We start from the raw sequence: 21,565 nt of genomic DNA, 5'->3' as shown, positions 1-21,565 counted from the left end.
GAAAACAAAGAGAGAAAAAAAACAAACAGAGATGGGCCGCTACTGACGGCCGCTGTCTTCTCCTCTAGGAAGCAGTGGGCAGAGTGTAGGCCTGTTGTTTCTTAGCGGTCCCTTTCACTCAGTCAGAGCAGCCTGAGGCCGCACTCTGTTTCTGGGTACAGAGACCAGAGCTTAACAGACCACATTCAAACCCACTCCTAATGACTCTGATGTTGTGTAAAGACAGGCACAAAAGCGCACGAAGGCTGTGCCTCTCCATGACCAAAATAGATCTGCTGGAATGAGGAAAAGGATGCTTTCGGATTTTGATTGTATGCCTGGCATGCAAGTTTATAATCCAGCAAACAGCACACAAGACATGAATGATCAAAGCAGAAAAAGCTGCATATACACATGAATTAGTCCTAAATCATCTCCACTAATCAAGAGATCTAGTCTAATCCAGTCCCTGAAGACTAAATCAGCTTTGTGAGGTCTGACTGGGATAAAGGAGCTGGCGCTAATTACAGAGGTGGCTCTTCCTCTTTTCCACAGGGATCAAAAGAAGAGGGGTCAAAGCTTTAACCTACAGCTACCATGACTGAGCACTGGCATGTTGACACATCTGCTGCACAATCCCAACTAGTGATCGGGACATGTGGACAAAAATACACACATCTACACAATAGGCACGTGTTCTCAGGAGCCCTCTGGACATAGTGTGAGAGTGGCCAGATGTGCTGACAGGGTCCCTGCAGACAGTCATCACAACAACGCAGACAGAGAAGAGCAAAACAGACTGTGGTCTTGTAATGAATAATAACTCTTCTTTTATGGAGACATATGGAGTTGTAACTGTGCGATCGTGACGATGATAATGTAATGTAAGACAGTGTCTGTTACCACTGAAGCATTCTGCTACAAACACACTGCGTATCGGCACTGATATACTGTCGATAAGTGATCACAATTGCAGAGATTTGAAATTTAAATCAGACACCAGATCAGAAAAAAACAAGGCAACAAAAATAGTATCAGATAAAACAGTCAGAACCAGTCTATGCCTCGAGAACACAAGCAGGGATAAATGTTGGATTGAAATGACAAACAGCAGTAAATACATGTGGCTCAAGTCAGTAATTGAAAATAAGAGTCTACGAATCCAAGCCTCGACTACAAGAGAACATCAGCATTACAGATATTAGATGTCTGCTTGCAATTTTATTCTTTTATGAGAGGAAATAAGACGCTATGAAAATTTAAGCAAAAACAGAAATTGGACAAAAACATGCCCTCTCCATTTCAACATTCAACATTTTCACTATCCCTTTTAGGAGTTGGACAACGGCCGTGGCAGCAGCTTCTGTTTCAGACTTTCATGGCACAATGAATCTCTACTTTGTCTTATGTGATCTCTTTGACAACTCTCATATTGTTTTTATTTCTTAAAATTAAAGGGCAGACTGAATGGAGTAGAAATAAATTCTATTAAAAAGAAGTTCAGAGAGGTTTATAGGTGCTTTGAGTGTTTCTAATTGGTGACCAGAGCTCGAGCTCTGAGTGAGAGTCTATAGTTGGAAAGGTCAGGTCAGGTTCAGGTCAAGCATTTTACTGACTTCTATGTTTCCTAACATCTCTATGTACAAAAATGCATTGTTGCCAAACCCACATTGATCTGATAATGCAAATCTGCCTGTATATTGCAGACTTTTATTTTGAAAAGCCAAAAAATAAGCATTAAATTCCTATGGAATGATATCAGAAACACCTTGACTTGTAAAATAATAGACATAATGAACTTGTTTATGCTTATCTAACATGCTGCATCAGTTTTCCTGTATAGTTGTGTTTTAACAAAACCTCTTTATAGACACAGCCTGCTAACGTTTGTTCTGTGAATTGCATATTTGTTTTTAACTGTTTAAAAAGAGAAAAGCAAAAGGAGCAAAATGCTGAAAGTCAACAAACAGTCGGAGCAGCCGTCGAAACATAACAATACTTCTTTTTCTTTAGACTCCAACAGCTGTACAATCCAAGTTTTTGCGAGGCAGCACTGGCCTGGAAGTCAGCTTCAAAAACTGATTTTTATTTGCCATGTGGTGCCACATCTCTCTTTAGTTTGGCTGATGTGGATATCTTGCCCCTCGAGTTTCCACAGGTGTGGAACCACCAAACTCAGCGTGCTCGATATGTAGCCACGCCAGCTCGACCTTGGCCTACCTCGCCTTGTCTGCTCTATTTATTTAAACGTTTAGCCCGCTGCCAAACAAGGGTCTCTTCTCTCTGTTGAAAGTTTAGTCTGTGTGCAGGCCACTGGCACTGTCTACAAAAACAACTCCATTTTCCCCTTATTGTGGAGCTTTGGGAAACACGTCTGTGTTTTGTTTGGATCGAGGTGATTTTTGTCTACGATGGGAGTAATTACAGGTAATACTTGCAACACACACATAACCTTGTTTAAACTCTACTTTCCACATCACAACAGACTATCAGTAAGTTTGCTTCACACACTACTGAAGTGTGGGAAATTAGTAGCTATGTGGCCAACTGACAAACTCTCTGCTTCAAAGGCGTCTCTGCACAGTAAATAGCCTTCATTCACAGGTCCTTATCTACTCTAAAAATAGATTTTTGGGAAAAGCGAACTAATCTCAATATGTGTTGTTATTAAATGCAACCAGACACATTAAGATCGTTATTTTTTCCATCCGATTACAGTAAAACTCGCTGGTGAAACGTGGAAGTCAAAGAATTAAAACAACTTTGCCAGCAGTGGGAGTTTTCCTCTTATCTACCACCTAATTTGCATCTTTTTGCACACAAGTCAAGATATGAACAAGCAGTTGGTACACTCAGGAGTTACTCTTGATAAACCTTGTGACAAAATATCACTATCAGACGAATATGTTCAACACGCCTCTGAAATTTGTAACCAAATGAATTAAACAGGAAATTACAAGCTAGGTCAACGTGGAGGGACTGGAGATTTATCATCAAATTTTCTCCACTGGCCCAACAAAAAAAACTCAAACATGCATGTGACCCCAATCCAACATCAGAGGCCGGTAGGCCACACATGACTGAACCATTACAAACAACACCCACACATGCTCGAAAGGACAAGGAGTCCACCTCCACTCACATAACTGCTCTACTCAACTCCTCTGAGCTCACAAAATCTTTTGATGGGTCCCACTTCTTCCCATCGCTGGCTCGCCCGCCCCTCCCCCTCCTGTTTGTGCCTGCATGAGAAATGTAGAAGTGTCCCAGTACAAACCTTCCCTCTGTGGAGCGGCGACCCTCCCCCAAAACAGCTCTATCTACACACTGCTACTTTCCACCACAGGGTCTGAGAATGCTGGCACCTTTTTGAAAGCTTCAAATGAAACAGAAGAGGTTGTGCTGGTATTGTGAATGAAAAGATGACAACCCTTCAAAGCAAATGTCTTAGTTTTGTTGTTTTTAGGCCAGAAATTACATTTCATTTCACATACTTAGTCTTACTTAAGTCTGTCACCCTCCAAACTTCATGTGCAACATTAAACATCCTCTTTAAAGCTCTTGTGAGAAGTTTTTAACGGGTCATGAAACAGACTGAAATTAATACTGGTGTCTTTTTATGACTCATGAAAGGAAACAAGTCCACAAGCACCCAGATTTCTATTTCCATATTGTCACTTTTGATGCCTGCCATTCAATTACAGTGATATGTTTGACGGTGAAAAGAAAGCTGTGTAGATATTTCATCAGAAAATAAAACTTCCATCTGCACATTAGGTGAGCAAAGAGACTGGATGTAGCACTTTGCCCAAAAAGGGTGCCAAAATCAACACAAACCAACAGTTCCTCACAGAAGCTTTAAAGTAAAGCGGGACACATTTAAACCTCTAGCCACTCTGCATGCATGCTAGTCCCCTAATGTTATTTACACAGCAGTCACTCAATAACTTACACGATTATTAGTCGTCCCAATTGAACATTCCTGCACTGCTCTGTGGTCCATGACTCTTCATTTAATAAGTCTGTTAATCATTATGTGACAATCTGACCGCCTGTGGTTTCGGTCATTAGAAAATCAATGCAGCAGGATTGTTTTTTTCACCCTGAGCAGATTCTTGAGTATTACATTTATCTAAAAGATATTGAATGAATAACTATTCTTTGCTTTAATGCTTTACAAACAGTTAATTTCCTGGTTCAAAGACATACACAAACACAAAGAGTAAACACAGGAGTTACCCTTTTGTTTCCTTTCACCCTGGCAGAAGACAAGTGTTGTGTGTTTTGTGTAGAATAAACCACAAAGTGTAATCCACTACTCTGTAAGTCATCATTGAACAAGCTGCTGTTACCCCCCTTCAGAGAGCGACAGGTATCACTAGCAGAATGATTGCCTCATAACTGCTGCACGTGCTCAAATGATCTGGCCAACAATGGCTATGATCGCCCGGAAGGGGATATCAGGTAGATAAAAGAGACACACGGACATTATGGTACCTATTGTTGCATGAACAAAACACACTCACAGCAGACACAGAAACTTGCTGGTGTAGACAGAGGGGTCTATCGTGCTGAGGTTTCACCTTTCAAATAATTTTGAGTACATTGTATCCATGAACTCGTGGTTTTTGAATGTCTCCTTCTGAATGGCAGCTTAAAAAGGCAGGATTAACACACTTTTGCAACTTTCCCTGCACATTCGGGATGATCTTTTAAGACTTTTGTATTTTAAAGTGAGCCGTAAAAATGATGAGGGCTGAGCTTTAAGAAGAGTGCAATTAAATGTGTTTCTTTTTAACACTTTGCACTCATATCCATATGAAAGACCCTAAGTTCCACATTATGAATGTCCCTACTGTGACTGAAGTATGACTCACTGTGTCTTTATATGTGTGTGAAGTCTTTCATCACGGGTGGTCTGCTCTGCTGACCAGGACAGAAGAGATACATAGTGACCTGTACTAACAGGCTGGTACTGACTGATACGGTCATTATCGCACACACACACTTTCTTGTGCACGAAGCAGAGCAGCTCTTCTGAGACATGAGGTACTCACACAGTAATACACACACACACCTCTTTGTCTAGTGAGTAACAATAGGCTGCAGTGAGGCTTAAGATGCTCAGACTGCCTGAGCATCAGTCACAACAGAGCACATTCCCCTGCAGCTCATCACTGTGTCAGCGCTGTGTTTACACCACAACAATAACAGACACACCACATCTGTGCTGCTAGCATCTTTCTATCAGGTATCCTGGAAGAGGCAGAAAGGGAAAGTAGTATTGAAAAGTAAAGTTAAGACAAACTCAAGCATGGTGTTTGGTTAAGATCAAACACTACAGAGCATAGAGCAGGGTCCAGCACTAATCTAAATACCAAGTGCACAAACACATTACCTGCAAGTTATGTTACAACATCTGCATCCTAAGCTCCATCTCTTTGGTTAAGGCTTATAAATAGGGATGCACCGATCCGATCCTGGTATCAGATATCGGCTAGATCGGACTCAAAAAGCTAGATCGGATATCGGTGATAAGGGGCCGATATAGAGTGCCGCTCCATATGGCAGATCTATTCATCTCAGTTCTATGCTTTTCTGTGTTTACAGTATCTATTGATTATGAAGATTAACTCATCAGACTGCTGGTACACATTTATAATCTCTTGAGTAATGATACTGTCAGTTTAAAAATGTTTACTTTATTTTGGTTTACAAAGTCAGAAAAGCCTGAAGTTGCAAAAACATGATTCTATCCTCACATGAAGGAATAGAGATTGTTAAATCAATACCGGGATCGGATCGGCTAGTATCGGTATCGGCAGATACCAAAGCCCAGGTATAGATATTGGTATCGGGACCTAAAAAGTAGGATCGGTGCATCCCTACTTATATATAACTGGATTAATCAAGTTAAGATGACATTTAGCTCCCAAGCATATAATGAATGGAGGTTTAGCTGTCATCAGCATAGAAATTGAGCGCAAAAATCTTTATTTCCTTGTTTTTAGTGAATTATTTTGCAATAATTGAGTACCAAAAAAAGCCAATTGAAGCTTATTCCATAACTGTATTTGTTTATTTAAGTTGCACTAGAACAGTGTTTCTCAACTGGTGGGTCGCGACCCAAAAGTGGGTCGCGGACTGGTTTTGAGTGGGTCGCGGGCCTTCGGCTGGGGGTAAAAAAATGTAAATGAAAATTGTGACACCATGCTTTTTACAGTGTAGAAGAGGACAATCAAAGTTTTTTTTTTCTTATGGGAAATAAGCATGGCTAAACACAAATAATACAGCGACTTCATTAAATATGTACTTTATTATATTGATAACAAAGGACGACAAAAACCTCAGTGTGTTGTGTGCACCGAGGTGTTGGCAAGTGAAAGTATGAAGCCGTCAAAATTAAAGCTTCATTTGGAAACAAAACACCCTTCTCTCTTTTAATAGCATCATTTTTGTTCTAGCATGGTATGTTAAGCCAAAACTACATATTTTGGAATCTCTTTGAAACTAGTTCTCACTAGTTAGACTTATTTGTTTCATGACTGTGCATAATATTCTTGAAACCATGTGTCCCCTATTATGCACTTTTTGTTTTACATTAAAATGCAGCTAAAAGAGTGTGGAAGGGCATATTTCTTCTTCTTCTAGCATCGCCACTTGCTGGTGGTTTTGGGTTTACCAGTACACTTGTTTATTTTGTGTGTTGGCATAATCTGATATTCTGTATCTCAGGTTCAAACTGCACCATCTTTATATTAAATCAATTTGAAAAATTGAACATTTTTTCTTGATTTGGGTCGAGGCTTATCGCTAAGGGGCGATGGTGGGTCCCCAAGCCAGACCAGTTGAGAACCACTGCACTAGAATACTGAATTAAAAGGAAAGTTAAAAGAAAGTTTCAGGGTGATAGACTCAGTGCATTTCCTGGCTGCCTGCAAAGACAGAGGAGAGCCGCTTTGTTGCTGCAAACTGTGTGTAATCCGATTATTGTGCCCAGAAAGAAAACAAGCGATAGCAGCTATGTAATCATGATAACGACATTATCATCATTATAAAGTGATATCGTATTTAACTGAAATATACCAAAACATGGTGCCCATCATGTCATGATACATCTCTGATCTTCTCTGTTTGAGCAGATTCATAGAATCTACCGTCAGTCGACAATCTATGGATCTACAGAATGAGCTACATTTATAATATAACTTCACAGTGTGTTAAAATGGTCAAATTCAAAGTTTCCTGCTAAGTGTGAAAACCAAGGAGGGCCAGCTATCCTTAAATAATCTCTTATCCTCCACTAATATTAAAAAATGTATTACTTATTCATGACATACAACATTAATAATCAAGAGGAGAGAGCAGAGCGGAGTAAAAGTTCCATTTGAAACGGCAAAGCTCGATCTTTAATAAGCGAGGCCGTCTTTTCAGGCGACCTTGTACCAAAAATGAAATGATCATGAGACAGAATCTTGGTGGCTTACCACCTCCACTAAATTATTTCCATAAAAGCTTCCTGAAATAGACAAAGAGTGACGTTTCAAAGTTACCGTCGTTAACAATAACGGTTGGATCTTCAACCTATCACCTTAGCTCATAGAGGAGGGAAGGTTTGACCAAAATACAAATTTAATGTGTGTTTCAGAAGTTCTAAAAAAAAAATCAAAGGGTTCAGTTTTGACATAAAACCTTTTCAGCAGTTTTCCAGTCAGCCACTCCTAGCTTAATTCAGATCTGTCTATATGAGCTGTGAACACAGTGAATCACACTATGGATGATTTTGGAGAGGCCTCTTTAATATCCAAGCCCTGTTTCTTGATTCAGCGCATCATAGCTCGCTTTTGTATCTGAACCCCTGGACGACAATTAAAACAATACCCTGGAGTGTCCATGTTCATTACGCAACTGAGCGAGGGACATTCCAAGAAGGATTCAGGCTTTGAATAGATTTGAATAGCGACAGATTCATTGGTATGCTTGCTGGCTGCCAGGCAGACAGTTGAGACCCACTCCAGAGTTTGGATCAATGAGAGAAAGTTGGAAAAAGGGAGAGAAGGAGACGAGGACTGGATCCCATTCAGGGTACTGTGGTGTTGTCTTTGAACAAATGCACACACGCACACACAAACGGAGGGAGCTCAGTAAGGAGTCTCTCTTTCATGCAGATCTTTTGTCTCGCAGTAATGTCTGGTATGCCGGGATACAGGCTTTGCTCAATGACCTGATTTCTATGGGGCTGCAGAGGCACTGGCCTGCATGTATGTGTGTGTGTGTATGCATGTGTTTGTGTGTTTTGTTTGTGTGCACGATCATCTGCCTGCAAGCCCTTCCTTTGGATAAGACACAGGACTTAGCCAGGCAGACAGACAGCCACAGACTGAGACTGATCCAGCCAATAAGCAGGCAGGAAATACACAAACACACACAGACACACACAGAAAGCCTTGCATGAAGTAAACAAAACAGACTTGAGTTCCCATAGTGGGAGGAAAGACATAATTGGATGAGGAAATATTCTGTGGGTAAATTTCATTTGAGTCAGCAAAATACTTGCAGCCCAAGACCAAGTTGTTGCAAAAGATGACTGCTTTATAGATTTAATATTGGCAGGATATTCAGAAGATACCATCAGTCAAAGTTTAACGCTAACAACATGTTTTTAGAGAATTTAAGAGGATTCTGACTTTGTGTTTATTACACTTTCAAAGCCCACCCTGCAACAGTCCATGGCTGTCCACCAATGAGTCAAGCTCTGCTCCAGGTTTCTGCCTCTTGCTCATGGTGGATTAATGTTGTGTTTCTAAACAGTCTCAATCATTCCAGAACCGATCTGCTAAAAGTCTGTCAACAATACAGCTCAGGAGTAAGGACCAACTCTTAGGAGCTTACTGAGTAGCCAACGGTTGGGGATAAAGGACTTCTAGCCAAGCCTTTCTTTTAGTTTGTTGACATTGTTTACAGACTGACATGAGCTGAGAAGCTGGAATCAAGCTTGTGTTAAGAGACAATGTCCAAGAGCCCATAACTCTTTCAGTGTCCAAAATGTGCCCTAATCTGTATTCACAGATTCTGCATATTCAGGCAGGATTTGTAAACAGAGATTAGGTCTGGATTAACACTACTGTATATTTAAAGTGTTGTGTCAATATTTCTGTTGTGATTTGGTGCTATATAAATAAAAAGACAAAAGGAGCCAATCTGTCCTTAAACTTCTCAGACTTCCTACCTTGTCTCTGTATGAAAATCCTGAGCAGAGGATGAGCTGTTGACACCGCCTTGCAGAAATTGTCGTCATTGTTGATGGGCAGCAAATCACCGTGGATGTCCGCATAGCCAATCATCACCTCCATATTGGCAATGCGGTGAATGTGCAGGATGAGCTTGTAAAACTCTTCAAACTTGCCAGGCTTGACCCGGTCCACAGAGAACCGGCGAAATTCAGCCCCATACTGCAGAAAGAAAGAAAGAGAGATCACATTAGAGAGGCCATTAACAGGGACAGTCACTGTAACAACCAAACAGGAAGAGGTAACCTGGGATGCTGACCCCTTGCACTTTTCTAAACCATCCAAGTGGCACACATAAACTAACAGAGCTGTGGTCATGACCTTGTTTTGGAACTGGCATGGGGGAAGCCGTTTCTTGGGTGGGTGAATAAACTGTAGTTGTTTTTTCAAAATAAATTATTAATTAGCTGAAAACCTTTGCACAGCTGGTTTGAACCAAGGGGAAGGTGTGTTGTTTGTCAAATATTTGCTTACAGTCTCTTAGATAAATATAAAAAACTAGAACTGCAAACAAACACTGAGACAGAAAACATTTGATGGGACTTTATTTCTTGTCCATAGTCAACCATGGAAAAAATTATATTTGGGGGCTTGACTGTAAATTTGGCAACCGTTTTTCCCAATTTGACCGGGATCATTCTGTTTTCAAGCTCTGTGTCCAGAATATCAACAAATACCTAAAAAAAGCATATATATGGGGCACTGCTGGCCTCGCGGTCTAAGCGCTGCATATACAGAGGCTACAGTCCTCGCCGAAAAGTTTGCTGGTTCGATTCCCGACCGGTCGACCATTTCCTACATATCTTCCCCCGCTCTCTGCTCCCCACATTTCCTGTCCCTGTTCAGCTGTCCAATCAAATAAAGGCAAAAAGGCCAAAAATATATATATTTTTTAAAAAAATGCACACATGTCCCAGCCTTCAACTATCCCTGTCCTGGCATTGACAAACTGAAATACTAAAACAATGCACCCTCCTAGAACCAAAGCCTTTGCTCAAAGGACTGTTAGCAAGCCTTCTTCGAAATTTTTACAAGTGTTGTAGGTGCACTTGCACTTAAGTTGAGAGAAAGATTGCCCCATGCGCTACTGAGTTGCTGGAGACATACCGTGGATGTCAGCCTGATCTCTGTTGCGGTGGATGCCTCAAACCACAAAGATGTCAGGCATGTCCTGGTCTTTACTCCTCTTGTGTTTCATGTTTACATGTGTCATATAATAACATTTCTCAAATTAAGTTTTGGTTAATCATCTGAGACATGACTTTTGTGCTGAGTCACTTTCCATGGTGTTGAAAGGTGCACTGATGAAAAATCCAATTCTACCATCAGTACCAGAATCAGAAATACTTTATTTAGCTCATACATGTGGGTTTGTGGTAAAATGAAAAGGTTCCATATTGAAGACTTGAGAATATGGTCCCCCAAAGGTACGAAGGACATGATAACACAGCTAATGAAAAGGTATTCTCAGAAGTAGTGTAGTGAAGTAGTGTTTTAGTCCATTCATAAGAATGTTGATTCCCTGTCACCTGCAAGTATTTTAGAGCTGGGGTCAACAACCACACCTATAATACTTGCTTGCATCATGAAAATGTATGTTGCTGTTATGAAATAAAGCACATCTTCAGGGAGACTGAGCAGGAGTCTTTTTTTGTATAGCAAATGTATTGTATTTCCAGGATGCATGCACATTTGCATACAGTTAAGGGAACATTTATACCACTTTCATTCAGTAATATGAAGCTAATCCTTGCAGCAGATGCTTCAAATAGTAAGACAGACAAGAAACAAGCTAAGCTTGCTCGGGCAAAAAAGAATCTTCAAATAAATACCTTTAAAAGGTCGCGAACCATCAAGTGATAATATCGATTTTGTTGACTGTGCACAACACCCTAGCTAGCTGTTTCCTTCAGTTTGAAATCATTTTGCTAAACTAAGCTAGTCATCTGCTGCTAATATGAAACTTTTAATTCCTTCAAAAATTATATTAAAAAAAATGTGGCAAAAGAATCTGATGACTTACAAAATATGAAAAGGAAAAATTTGTTAATTTGGTCTTAAATGTGATTTTGTTAGCTGTGGCAGAGTTAGCTAGCTTTTTTTCCTGTTTTGAATATTTATGCTAACAGTAGCTTCAATTGTTGTGAAAGTATGAGAGTGATATCTCTCTATTATTACTATTTTATACTGAATATACCTGTTGTAAGGAATGTAAGCTTTTCCTTTATTGCTTAGTACTAGGGATGTACACAATTAATTGATTATCGATTAATTGATTGTGAGGAAATTTACTCGAAACACACATTTTCGTTTTCAATTTTACATCAAGTGGATAAAACATCATGTGGTCTCATATTACACTCAGCTATCAGGGAGGTGTTTTAAGTTTAAAGCATGTTTCGATGTGAATCAGCTGTTAAAGGTGTCGCACACAGCGTAGACGCTCAGCTGGCGGCTGCGGCTGCGTGTCAGGTCTCCAAGTGCGCTTTTTAAAGAGGATCAATACGCAACGGCTGCCAACAACGACACGGACATGAAGGTTGATAACTTCAAACAGGACATTTCACACCTTTAGATACAAAGCCAACAGACTGGTAGGAATTGCTAGTACGCTATGTTTGCAGACCAGCAACATCAGAGCTGTCTGAGCTTTTCTGCCGCTGGACTGATTATGACCCGGTTGCGCTCCCGGCTGACTCTTGACCGAATACACGTTTATTTTTCTCAATAAGAACGAGTAGACAGAAAACTGGACACTGTGAGTCTGAAGTAATTTTCTGTTAGTATTATGAGCCTTTAGATTATAAGACTATGTCCGATGAGACTATTTTTATGAGCCTGATCGTTGATAATCAATGTTAAACATGTGCCCGTCAAATTAATATTTAATTCAATACCGTCAGTTATATGCATTTTGTTGCTGCAGAAAATATAATTTAGGGGGAAAAACTTATTTGGCATTGTTTTTGACATAAGAATAATAATGTTTCTTTTTATTGATTAATCGATAATAGATCGTTAACATTTCCAAAAATCAATCACGGAAAATACTTAAAATACACATCCCAACTTACTACTATTGTTTATAACATTTGAATTTGAAACTAACAAAATTAACCAAAAGAGAAGATTTAATAAAATAAGAGTGGCTAACCACCTTAGTGAAGCACGTCCCCTGGTAGAAACCAGCAGCTTTTGGCTCCAGTACATCCAGAAATAACATAATAACAAAACTACCTGCCTGTTTCCTGCAGGAAAGGGTAAGAAGATTGCTGTACAATAGAACAATACAGGTAGATGACTAAGCTTTTTTTAAATATGTATAAATGACAGTGGCAGGCAGCTCCGCCTCCCACCCACTGTTTACGCACAAGAGCTCACATTTGAACAATTGTGGCAGGGCTTTCCCGGCTAGGTCACCAAACCACCAATGAGAGCACGTCTGAGGGTCACAGTGGGGTCATCATGTGACTCTCAGACAAGAATGGACTTGAGAGGGAGCGATACAACCCAGGCACAAAAGCTCCATAAACCACAACAACAGACAATTGCAGTAGCAGCACTGGTGTTTTAATCACAGCGGTAATTTGTAGACGAAGGTGCTTTTTGTTACTGTAATCATCAGCTCACAGCCGAGGGAAGCTGACAGCAGAAGGGGGGGGGGGGGGGTTGATGATGATCATGGAGCAGGGGGGGAGAGGAGGGAGGGGGAGAGAAAACTGCTGACAGAGCTGTAGTATGCTAGGAGGCAAGGGGAAGATCAGGGGATACATTAACAAACTCTGTAATTAGAGGATGACATGAATTTAAGAGGAGGCGTGTTAGGAGAACAGGGGGATGCCAGGCGAGCGTCTAGTTTGCTGCCAGATTCACTGCAGGCAGACTGAGGCTCCGGCTTTTACATGCATTTCTACTGTGAGGCATTCAGGCTAATTATACTCAACCTACATCTTGAGATGACACAAGGAGTTGACAAACAGGCTTGTCAGTTTTCGGAAGGTGTACTTAACATTTGTAGAAGTGAAACTCGAGCATGAAATACCAATGATTAACTCGGTAAGACTTCAACACGTTACACTTCACGTATGCAATAAGGACACTAGTTCTGCATATCTGACAAACTAGTCACTGCTATGTGTCTCAATGTTCTTTTTGTGCTGTGCTTCCTGATCAGTTGGAACAATCTGTCTTCACAAGCAGTACTCGGCCCTCTGGTGCGAGCAAGTCTGAACATGGTTTGATTAATCATGCGCCTTGACGCTAAACCCAAACCTAAGAATATATATCTACAAACGTGACATCACTTGTCCTTGTGGCCTATCAGGGCTGAATGATGTCGACAGGTTGAAACTTGTCTGGAGACACTAAACTCTGACACACAAGAGAAAATGGAAGATAACTGACTTCTGTCTCACGCTGGTTTGTTTTAACCTCTGGAAGTCAGGAAAAACACACCTGAGAAATCACCTTATGGATTTCTGCATTTTAGACTAGGACAAATATAGGTGAAACATAAGGGAATGGAAATCGCTTTAAAAGAAGAAGAAAATCTGAATAAATTTAAGTGGGGACAAAGTAAGCAATCCAAAAGTCCTACCCAACCCCCATCCTTACACACTCGCTCCTCTTCTGATAAGCGAGTGAAACCAGCTCCTTGTCAAGGCTCCCTGACAGGCAGCCAGACACCTCCAGTGTTATCTCTGATAAGCTTATCACTGGAACAGTTTCCCCAGAGAAAACCAAACGTGAACCAGTGAGAACCAAGGTACAAATGTGGACCACACACTCAGTATCACAAACAACAACAACAACAACACCTATATCACTCCAAGACAATCCAGTCAATCTGCTTCACTTTTGAAGGACTGAATGTGGACTGACTAGCCGCGGATCTGTCACATCGATTTTTAGAGAACCAAGTCATGGTGCAAAAAACACAACAAAAAAGGGGGCTGGACTTTCTGTAAGAAATCTGAAGAAACTCCTGTTCATTTTGACTCAGCACTTCGCGAGTATGACTTAATGTATACTAGCTTCAGAGAAACTGATTAGATATTACCACTAAGGTTAACGTTTTTAAATGTTTTGAGACTTTAACCTTGTCAGATACAGATTACAAGACCTTGATACAGAATACAGCTTGGTCTTATGTGACAACTGTATATCCAAAACCAGTTGATATTACTGTTGCTTTAAAACCATACATGCTAGGAGCAGTAATAAATGTGTAAACGTGATTTCTATAAAGGCTACTGTTTTGTAGATGAAGATAGACGTATTGGGGTGTTAAGAGATTATGGTGTCAAAGGGTCAGACGGTGCTTCAATGAGTTGTGTACTCTAGACATTTTAGCTAGTACATGAGATATCCATGTTACTGTTATTTTATTGGATCAATCTTTTTGAGTTATGTGTTCAAACCAAGCGGCAACCTCCGGACTCAAACTATGAAGCCCAAGCGGAAGTGTTCTAAACAGCAATTCATTGAGATGCACTTGAGGCTGGCTGCAGAAACACCAGAAACCACATAGACACCAATTCAAAAAAGACGATCTTTGCAGCATTGATAAACATGTTTACAGCCTGGTTCAAAAAACGGCTTGGCTCTACGTAGCTAATTTCTCTCTCAGCACACACTGTACGGGGTGAATTTTTTTCTAACCCAATGGTTCAGAAGATATTAAGATTCTGAGTTTTTGCCCAAATAAGGCCATGACTGACTTGACTCCCGGACGGGAACACATAGCTATTGGCTAGGAGGCTCAAACTCCACCTCTTTACGTCACACAATGCCTGGTTGAGTTCCGCATTTCCAATATGGCTGCCGCCGTCGATTGGCTTCTAAACAGTGCTCATGAACAGATGGGTGACGTCACGGATACTACGTCCATATTTTATACAGTCTATGGTTCAAACAGAGATAAATGGCAAGGTCTGGTTAATTTGCATCTATGTTATATTTACATCTGCATTTTAAGAACTGGACAAGAATCGACTGCTGTTTAAAGTTGCAATGGACAATGTCAGTTTTCAATCTGAAGGTCCAGTTTTTTAAATGTGCATGGAAGAAGGATTTAATTCACACATTTCAAAGTCTGAATCAGAAATACTTTATTAATCCCAGGAGGTAATTTGGGCATTACAATTGCTCTGATTCGTCCCTCCAGGAAGTTGCGATAACGCGATCGCAACTATCAACGCAAATTCAACCAATCAGTGCGATTTCTTGCAATTTTATACAATCCCCGCAACTTTCCCGCAAATATGTCCAATCACCTTAACCTCAGCCCCTGATTGTCATCGGTTTCGTCATCAGTTTCACTTCCTTGTTAGCCGTTGACAAGATGAAGACATGTCCGACGTGGAAAAAAAGCACAGGTACCTACTAAATTTTCCCCCGAAGTTCGTGTAAGTCAGTTTCCGGATGTTTTATATGAAAGCAGGGGTTAACTGTTTTTGCACGGCATCCAATATCGTGGTGGAACATAAACGTAAGTCGTCACTTGATAGGCACTCTTCAACAGCAAAACACGCACGGAGAATGGGTGAAGAGCGGGGACAGCAGACAAGACAAGTGACGATAACAGCGTTGTTGTTTACTACTCAGTTATATTGTGTTTAATTGTTTAACTATATGCCAGTGCAGTATTTCACAAAGTCTGGAAGATCAAGATAGAGACTCTCTGTGATGTTACCTGTGCGCAAATAAAGTTTATTTTGTTCAAATAGTTGAAATCTCAAGCAGTTTTTGGTAAGGCTACCAACAACACTAAAAACAACTGCTAATAATTTAACATATATACTTGCCCCTGACATGTAATTTTTTCAAAAATCAGTCTTTGGGCGGCAACAATCACACAAAAAAACGTGAAATCCTGGAGGGACTGTCTGATACAGAATGTAGGTGTTAAGATGTAAGATATAAGCTATAATGTACAAGGCTGTTTCAAGGGGCACTCTTGGTTCCTGCTTCAGGTGAACTCTTCATTGTTTCTGAGAGAAATAGATTCAACTACAGCAGTCCCCTGATACCTGGACTCTAGGTCTCATCAGTACCAAGTACCAGTCGTGTTGGATTAGCTGTGCACCTTGCTGAATAGAGCTGGGATTATTCATATGAAGGGGCAGCACGCTTCACTAGATTCTAGCAAACTTGAAATCCCTCCACAGCCAACACTTCAGGTCAGTGCAGTAAGACATAAACAGACTTTCATAGTCAGTCTTAATGTCACTAGAGTTCAATCCAGCTTTTAAAAAAGAGAATTCAGTTGATTTTTTATGTATGGGATTGGAGCATGCCCTTTTCTCTTGCAGCAGCTTTCTGCTTGATGAGACAGTTTTTTATTCAAATGGACTCAACTGTCATTCAAGTTGAGTTTCACTATGTATCATACGCCTGCCATGACCACATTTATTTGTTGTTTAGATTTTGTACCAGAAAGAGAACAACAAAGTGACGTCATAGGAGTGATGTGTTATAACTGATCCAAAAATGGAAACATGTGAGTCAGCTCTGCGGTGACGACTACAGTTAAACCTGCCCCATCCAGCCACGCAGCTTTTGAGCTCATCAGTCCCACCCACAAAAAAAAAAATCTCTTCTTGCCACAGAGACCACTCCACACCTGTTTCTGTGGAACAAACATAGAAACCCACGCTGACTCTAAACTAAAACACAGCTCTGATGCTGCTGCTGCTGTTTGAGCATCCTGGGTCCTGCTCTCTCATTCACTCACCATCTCATCGTCACTCTGTTATCCATGCCACAGCATCTCTAGGTTGCCCACCACCACCCTGCTGAAACTGGGCAGCTGAGAGTAAAAGTGTAAAGATGAGTCACCTGTTTGCTCCATCTCAGTGTGGCATGTCAATTGCGGCTCAAGAGCTCATCCTATTTGTATGTGTAGACACACTCAGATGTGCTGGCATGTGTAAACACACACGTAGGAATACCTCTCTGTATTGTGTTCCCGTTAATGGCATTCAGAGAAAAATGTTAGTTGCAGGAATTCCTTGGGAGGATGTGTCAAACTATAAATAGATATGTGTTTGTTCACTTTGTGGTCCGGATTGGTCACTGTGCAGCATGTCTCTCTGATATATTTGATCAATTTATAAAACAGACTTCAAGCCTGAGCCAAACTATTTAAAACTTTGCTAAAAATGTGCAAACTCTTGAAAGTGGACACCAATTGTCTCATGTAGTTCTAGTGGATTTGATAAAGTTTGGCTTGGAAAATTCAATGCTCAAGCTATTACAAACTGGTGTCTCCTAAAACCAGCTGTTTGATAACTGTTTATTTACTTGGTTAGCTCAATGTATGCAGCTATTACACTAGGCTTGTCGCAAACTACTCAAAACAATGAGTGGGTTGAAACAATGTTGCACAAAACCCGCAGTGAACGCAACTAATGCTGCAAAACATCCGATTCATCAGATTAAAAAAACCTCTCATTGTAATGCTTAAGTGAGCTAGTTGAGAAACAAGCAAGTTTTCCCAGCTTCATGACAAACACAGAGACAGAGGAAAGAGCACTATCAGCACAATCTGCACGATCGGAAGGAAGAAGAAGATAATCCCTGCAAATTGCAGAAACATGCGAGAAACTGGTGCGTTCAGGTACTGTCTCGTGATAAGACCTGAGAGGAGAAAATGTGAGTCGTTAGTTGCAGACGGTTTGCCCAGCCAACTTCAGCTCCTTGTCCCGACCATGTGAAGTAGATCTTACCTCTCCAAATGTCTTCTTTGAGATTACAGATTAAAACCCACAAACACTCACCTTGCTTTTCACTTCCACTGCGTTACAATCCATATTTCGCAGAGGTTGCGATCTGTTAAAGCTCCGATTCATTTTCTTTTAGTTGAAGTTCGACAAATAAAGTTGTGCCGCCTTTGCCCGCAGAAAGAGGGGCTCTGGTCCCGGGGTTTCTGGTTGTAAATCCTCCCGCTTCGTGTCTAGTGGAGATATTTCGGGTTTATTTCACCTCCTGGAGTTTTTTCTTCAGAGTGCCTCCGCCAAAGAGAAGATAGTACTTCACAGGAGAGGAGGAGGTGAGCGACTCGCTGCGTTGACTTGGGAGTGTGAGTTAAGTTTTGAAATGACATCAGCTCTCTTAAAAAAATGGGATCCGATGAGGCCTTCGTGGACTGCTCGTAATCCCCCGTTTCCACAGTTAGGACCTCATAGTAGCCTCATTTTCGAGGGTAAGAGTTGAAACAAATAACAATAATAGCAGGCACAGTCATGTTAGTTCAACCAGAAGGGCAATACAACTTAATACAACAACCTTTAATGATTATTGTGATTAATAGTTGTAGTCTGCAATATAACTCGCAGCAATTTATCACAAAAAGAACACTATATTTTTATTTATATTAGGCACGTTTTTTTTTTACTGTCCAGCAAATAAGCAATTCATTTTCTTTTTGGATTTTCATTCATTTAATTTTGTTTATTTATTTAGTTGTTTTTTTGTTTTGTTTTTAACTTCATGACCCTTAACTAACAATGTTTCCAACATCGCTTGAAGGCCACACCACGCACGTTGTTCCTCCAGTGCGCTAGAGGACGCATTTCTCAATTTAAATGTTTCCACATCTTTCAATTAAAGAAAAAAAAAACTTTCTGGAATGATGTACGAAATAACGTTTTTATTACAAAGTGATTAATTGTAATTAATGGATATTCCTTTATGAGGACTAAAACTACAAAGTGAGCAGGATTATCAAACAGGCTGTAAAGTCTGATGTAGTGTAGTTTCTGTCTATCAACATTAGTTAAATAGTTTTACAGGGGGCGTGACACAATATCATTACCATATTATTATAATACTATGATTGGTTCATTTTTTCTTGTCACAAATGGTTATGAGCGGCTACATTTAATTCAAACAAGGTAAGAAAGTGTTCTGATTTTTTTAATCACAAGGAGTCAAACACATCATACCCCTTTATCACCTGATACCAAACTTCTTCTGTCTATAACAGGTAACAGAACATTTACTGTGAAGGTAACAGCTTATTGTCAGGTAGATACACAATGAACACAGCAGTTCATAAATTTTTTTGTTCATGTCTGCAAACTGATATAATTTGAGCCAAATTTGCAATAACTCCTTTCCAGCACCCACAAAAAGAGGGAGAGGGATTTGAAACAGTAGGTAATGAGTATCCCTGACTGCAGTCCTGCTTAACAACATTCCTGCAGCCGCCTGTGATCAACAGCTGCAGTCTGCAGAGCCCCCCAGTAGTTGCAAATATTGCTTGTTTACACACTACAGGAATGTGTTGACCAGTTACAAACACACAAAGTACACTGTCAGACGCTAGTTTCACTGTAGCTGTGCTTGTAAGGTGACTACAGAGGGCTCTGTAGTATCTTTAATTCATTGCCATGGCCATGTTTTGGCCCCTTTAGACTTATTTTTCCTGAGCAAATAACTCTTTTTTAATATTTAAATAATCAAAGTTGACAATGACTGTGTGATGAGGAGAGATCAATTGTAATGACACATTTGATTCAACAATCTCTCAAAATATCATGTTCTGTTTAATCTGTTATGTAGAATTTCTCTTATATTTGTTGTTTCTGCTTACTGGCATAATAACAAAACAGAAAGCTCAATTATCCAACTTTTATTTTTTTTGTATGATGCAGTTTAAACTGTATCAGACTTTGAATATGAGGTGAAATAAGTGATTCAGCATTCTAAATTACCACAGATGAAATTGTGTATAGTTACAAAATGGTGATTTTATACTGTGCTGTGTTTAACTCATTATAGTCTATGTTGAATGGCGCCACCTCAGGGGGAGCAGAAAGTATTGCACTTATGGCCTGTCAGCTTTGTTAAGTGTTGTTAATTGCTGCCACATCAAAGTTTTTTTAAATGTAGGTTTCTTCTACTAAATTTTTTTAATAGTTGTATCACATGAATGGCAAGCAGGCGAGCATTTTGAAGAAGCTAATCCATCTTTATTTTTGTTTTTCTAACAGAAAGGAGGTTGTTGCAATATTGAAAGTGAGATGGACCTTTATTTAAACGTAGGGACTTTTTTGTTATCAACAATTAAATAGTTTAGATGCCTCAGTCAGGTGGAAGACACACATTCTATTGCCAGTATTGTGTATATTGTACAGTTTTATATGTTTTACTGTGAATAGATTTTGAAATCCTTTTTTTATTTGTCTGTGATTATTTTTTTAAAGTCCCATGTGGACATGGATTACAAATTAGTTAGTCTAAATCATGTGGCATCAGTTACCCTTGCTTTATACTGTCACTGTACAAACAAAGGAAAATTGAAATAATAAAATTCTACATTTGACCTTAGAAAATCTGATTAAAGCTCACTGATAACTAAAGTAAAAAAAAAAGTAAAAAGAAATGTGTTACACAAACTTCCTCCAAACTGTCAAAGTATTGTTTAAGTACAAACATAATGATACACTGAATAAAAATGACAGAATTTGTCTCGTATGAAATGAAACAAGGAATAAAATCAGAGCTGACAATACATCAGGAGCAGGATCACAAAGCTTAAACAAGTCTATGTTCTTTATGGCCTCAAATTGTCAACAGAGTAGCCTGCATAATAGTCAAAAACAACAAAACATGTATCTTAAATAAGGACAGTAGAAACTTTAAGATGCTTGAAGTGCCAGGGCATCGAGGAAGTATCTTTGACCACGTGAAAGTCCTCATAGTTGTAAACGTTCTCTGACATGACATCAATAAATAATAACCTCAATAAAATGAAACTCTACTGCCTTTTCTTTTTCGGCATAGGGAACGATTGCCTCTCCATTACATGTGTAGTTTTTTGTTTTCATGACTAAACTGAAGTAGAACAGCCAGGATTTCATCATGTTACATGTGTAAGTCATATTTGTCCTCCCTAACATAGTAATCCCACATATGACCAGCAGAGGTCAGCACATAACCACGTAAAGAAAATACAATTGCACAGAGTTTTGTAAGGTAATGAGAACACTGACCAGAAAGTGTACTCAAATATTCTTCTCAAGTAAAAGTAAAATTAATTCAATTAAATTCCACTTGAATAGGAGTAAAACTGCCACCCTACTGTAAAGGTAAAAAGAGGGCATTATTTGAAAGTTACGTTCAGTGGCTCTGTTTTTTCTGTATTTAATTTTGTAGATGCATCCTCTACCCTCAAGTCACAGTCGACTGTGCATGGAGGCCAGTGTTAAAGTCATTGTCCAGCTCTCAGAACAGATTGTCCTGATTAAAAGGAAATAGGATGTAGCTCACTGTCTACCTCACTTTGGTTT

At 39.8% G+C, this 21,565-nt stretch overlaps 1 protein-coding gene across 1 annotated transcript in view; it reads right to left on the bottom strand.

Annotated features, from left to right (window-relative positions):
- The window catches only part of pard6gb (par-6 family cell polarity regulator gamma b), a 43,080-nt gene extending 24,702 nt beyond the window's left edge, over window positions 1–18,378 (bottom strand). The window contains exons 1-2 of the mRNA XM_034705283.1: window positions 18,050–18,378; window positions 9,209–9,431 (exon numbers count right to left, since the gene is read on the bottom strand). Of these exons, the coding sequence (XP_034561174.1) occupies window positions 9,209–9,431; window positions 18,050–18,121 (295 nt within the window). The 5' untranslated portion in view covers window positions 18,122–18,378. The remainder of the gene's footprint in view (window positions 1–9,208; window positions 9,432–18,049) is intronic.
- Window positions 18,379–21,565: the final 3,187 nt, after the last annotated feature.

Source organism: Notolabrus celidotus, chromosome 16 (genome assembly GCF_009762535.1).
Source record: "Notolabrus celidotus isolate fNotCel1 chromosome 16, fNotCel1.pri, whole genome shotgun sequence".
Taxonomy (NCBI): domain Eukaryota; kingdom Metazoa; phylum Chordata; class Actinopteri; order Labriformes; family Labridae; genus Notolabrus; species Notolabrus celidotus.
This window is presented reverse-complemented; position numbering and strand designations above follow the sequence as displayed.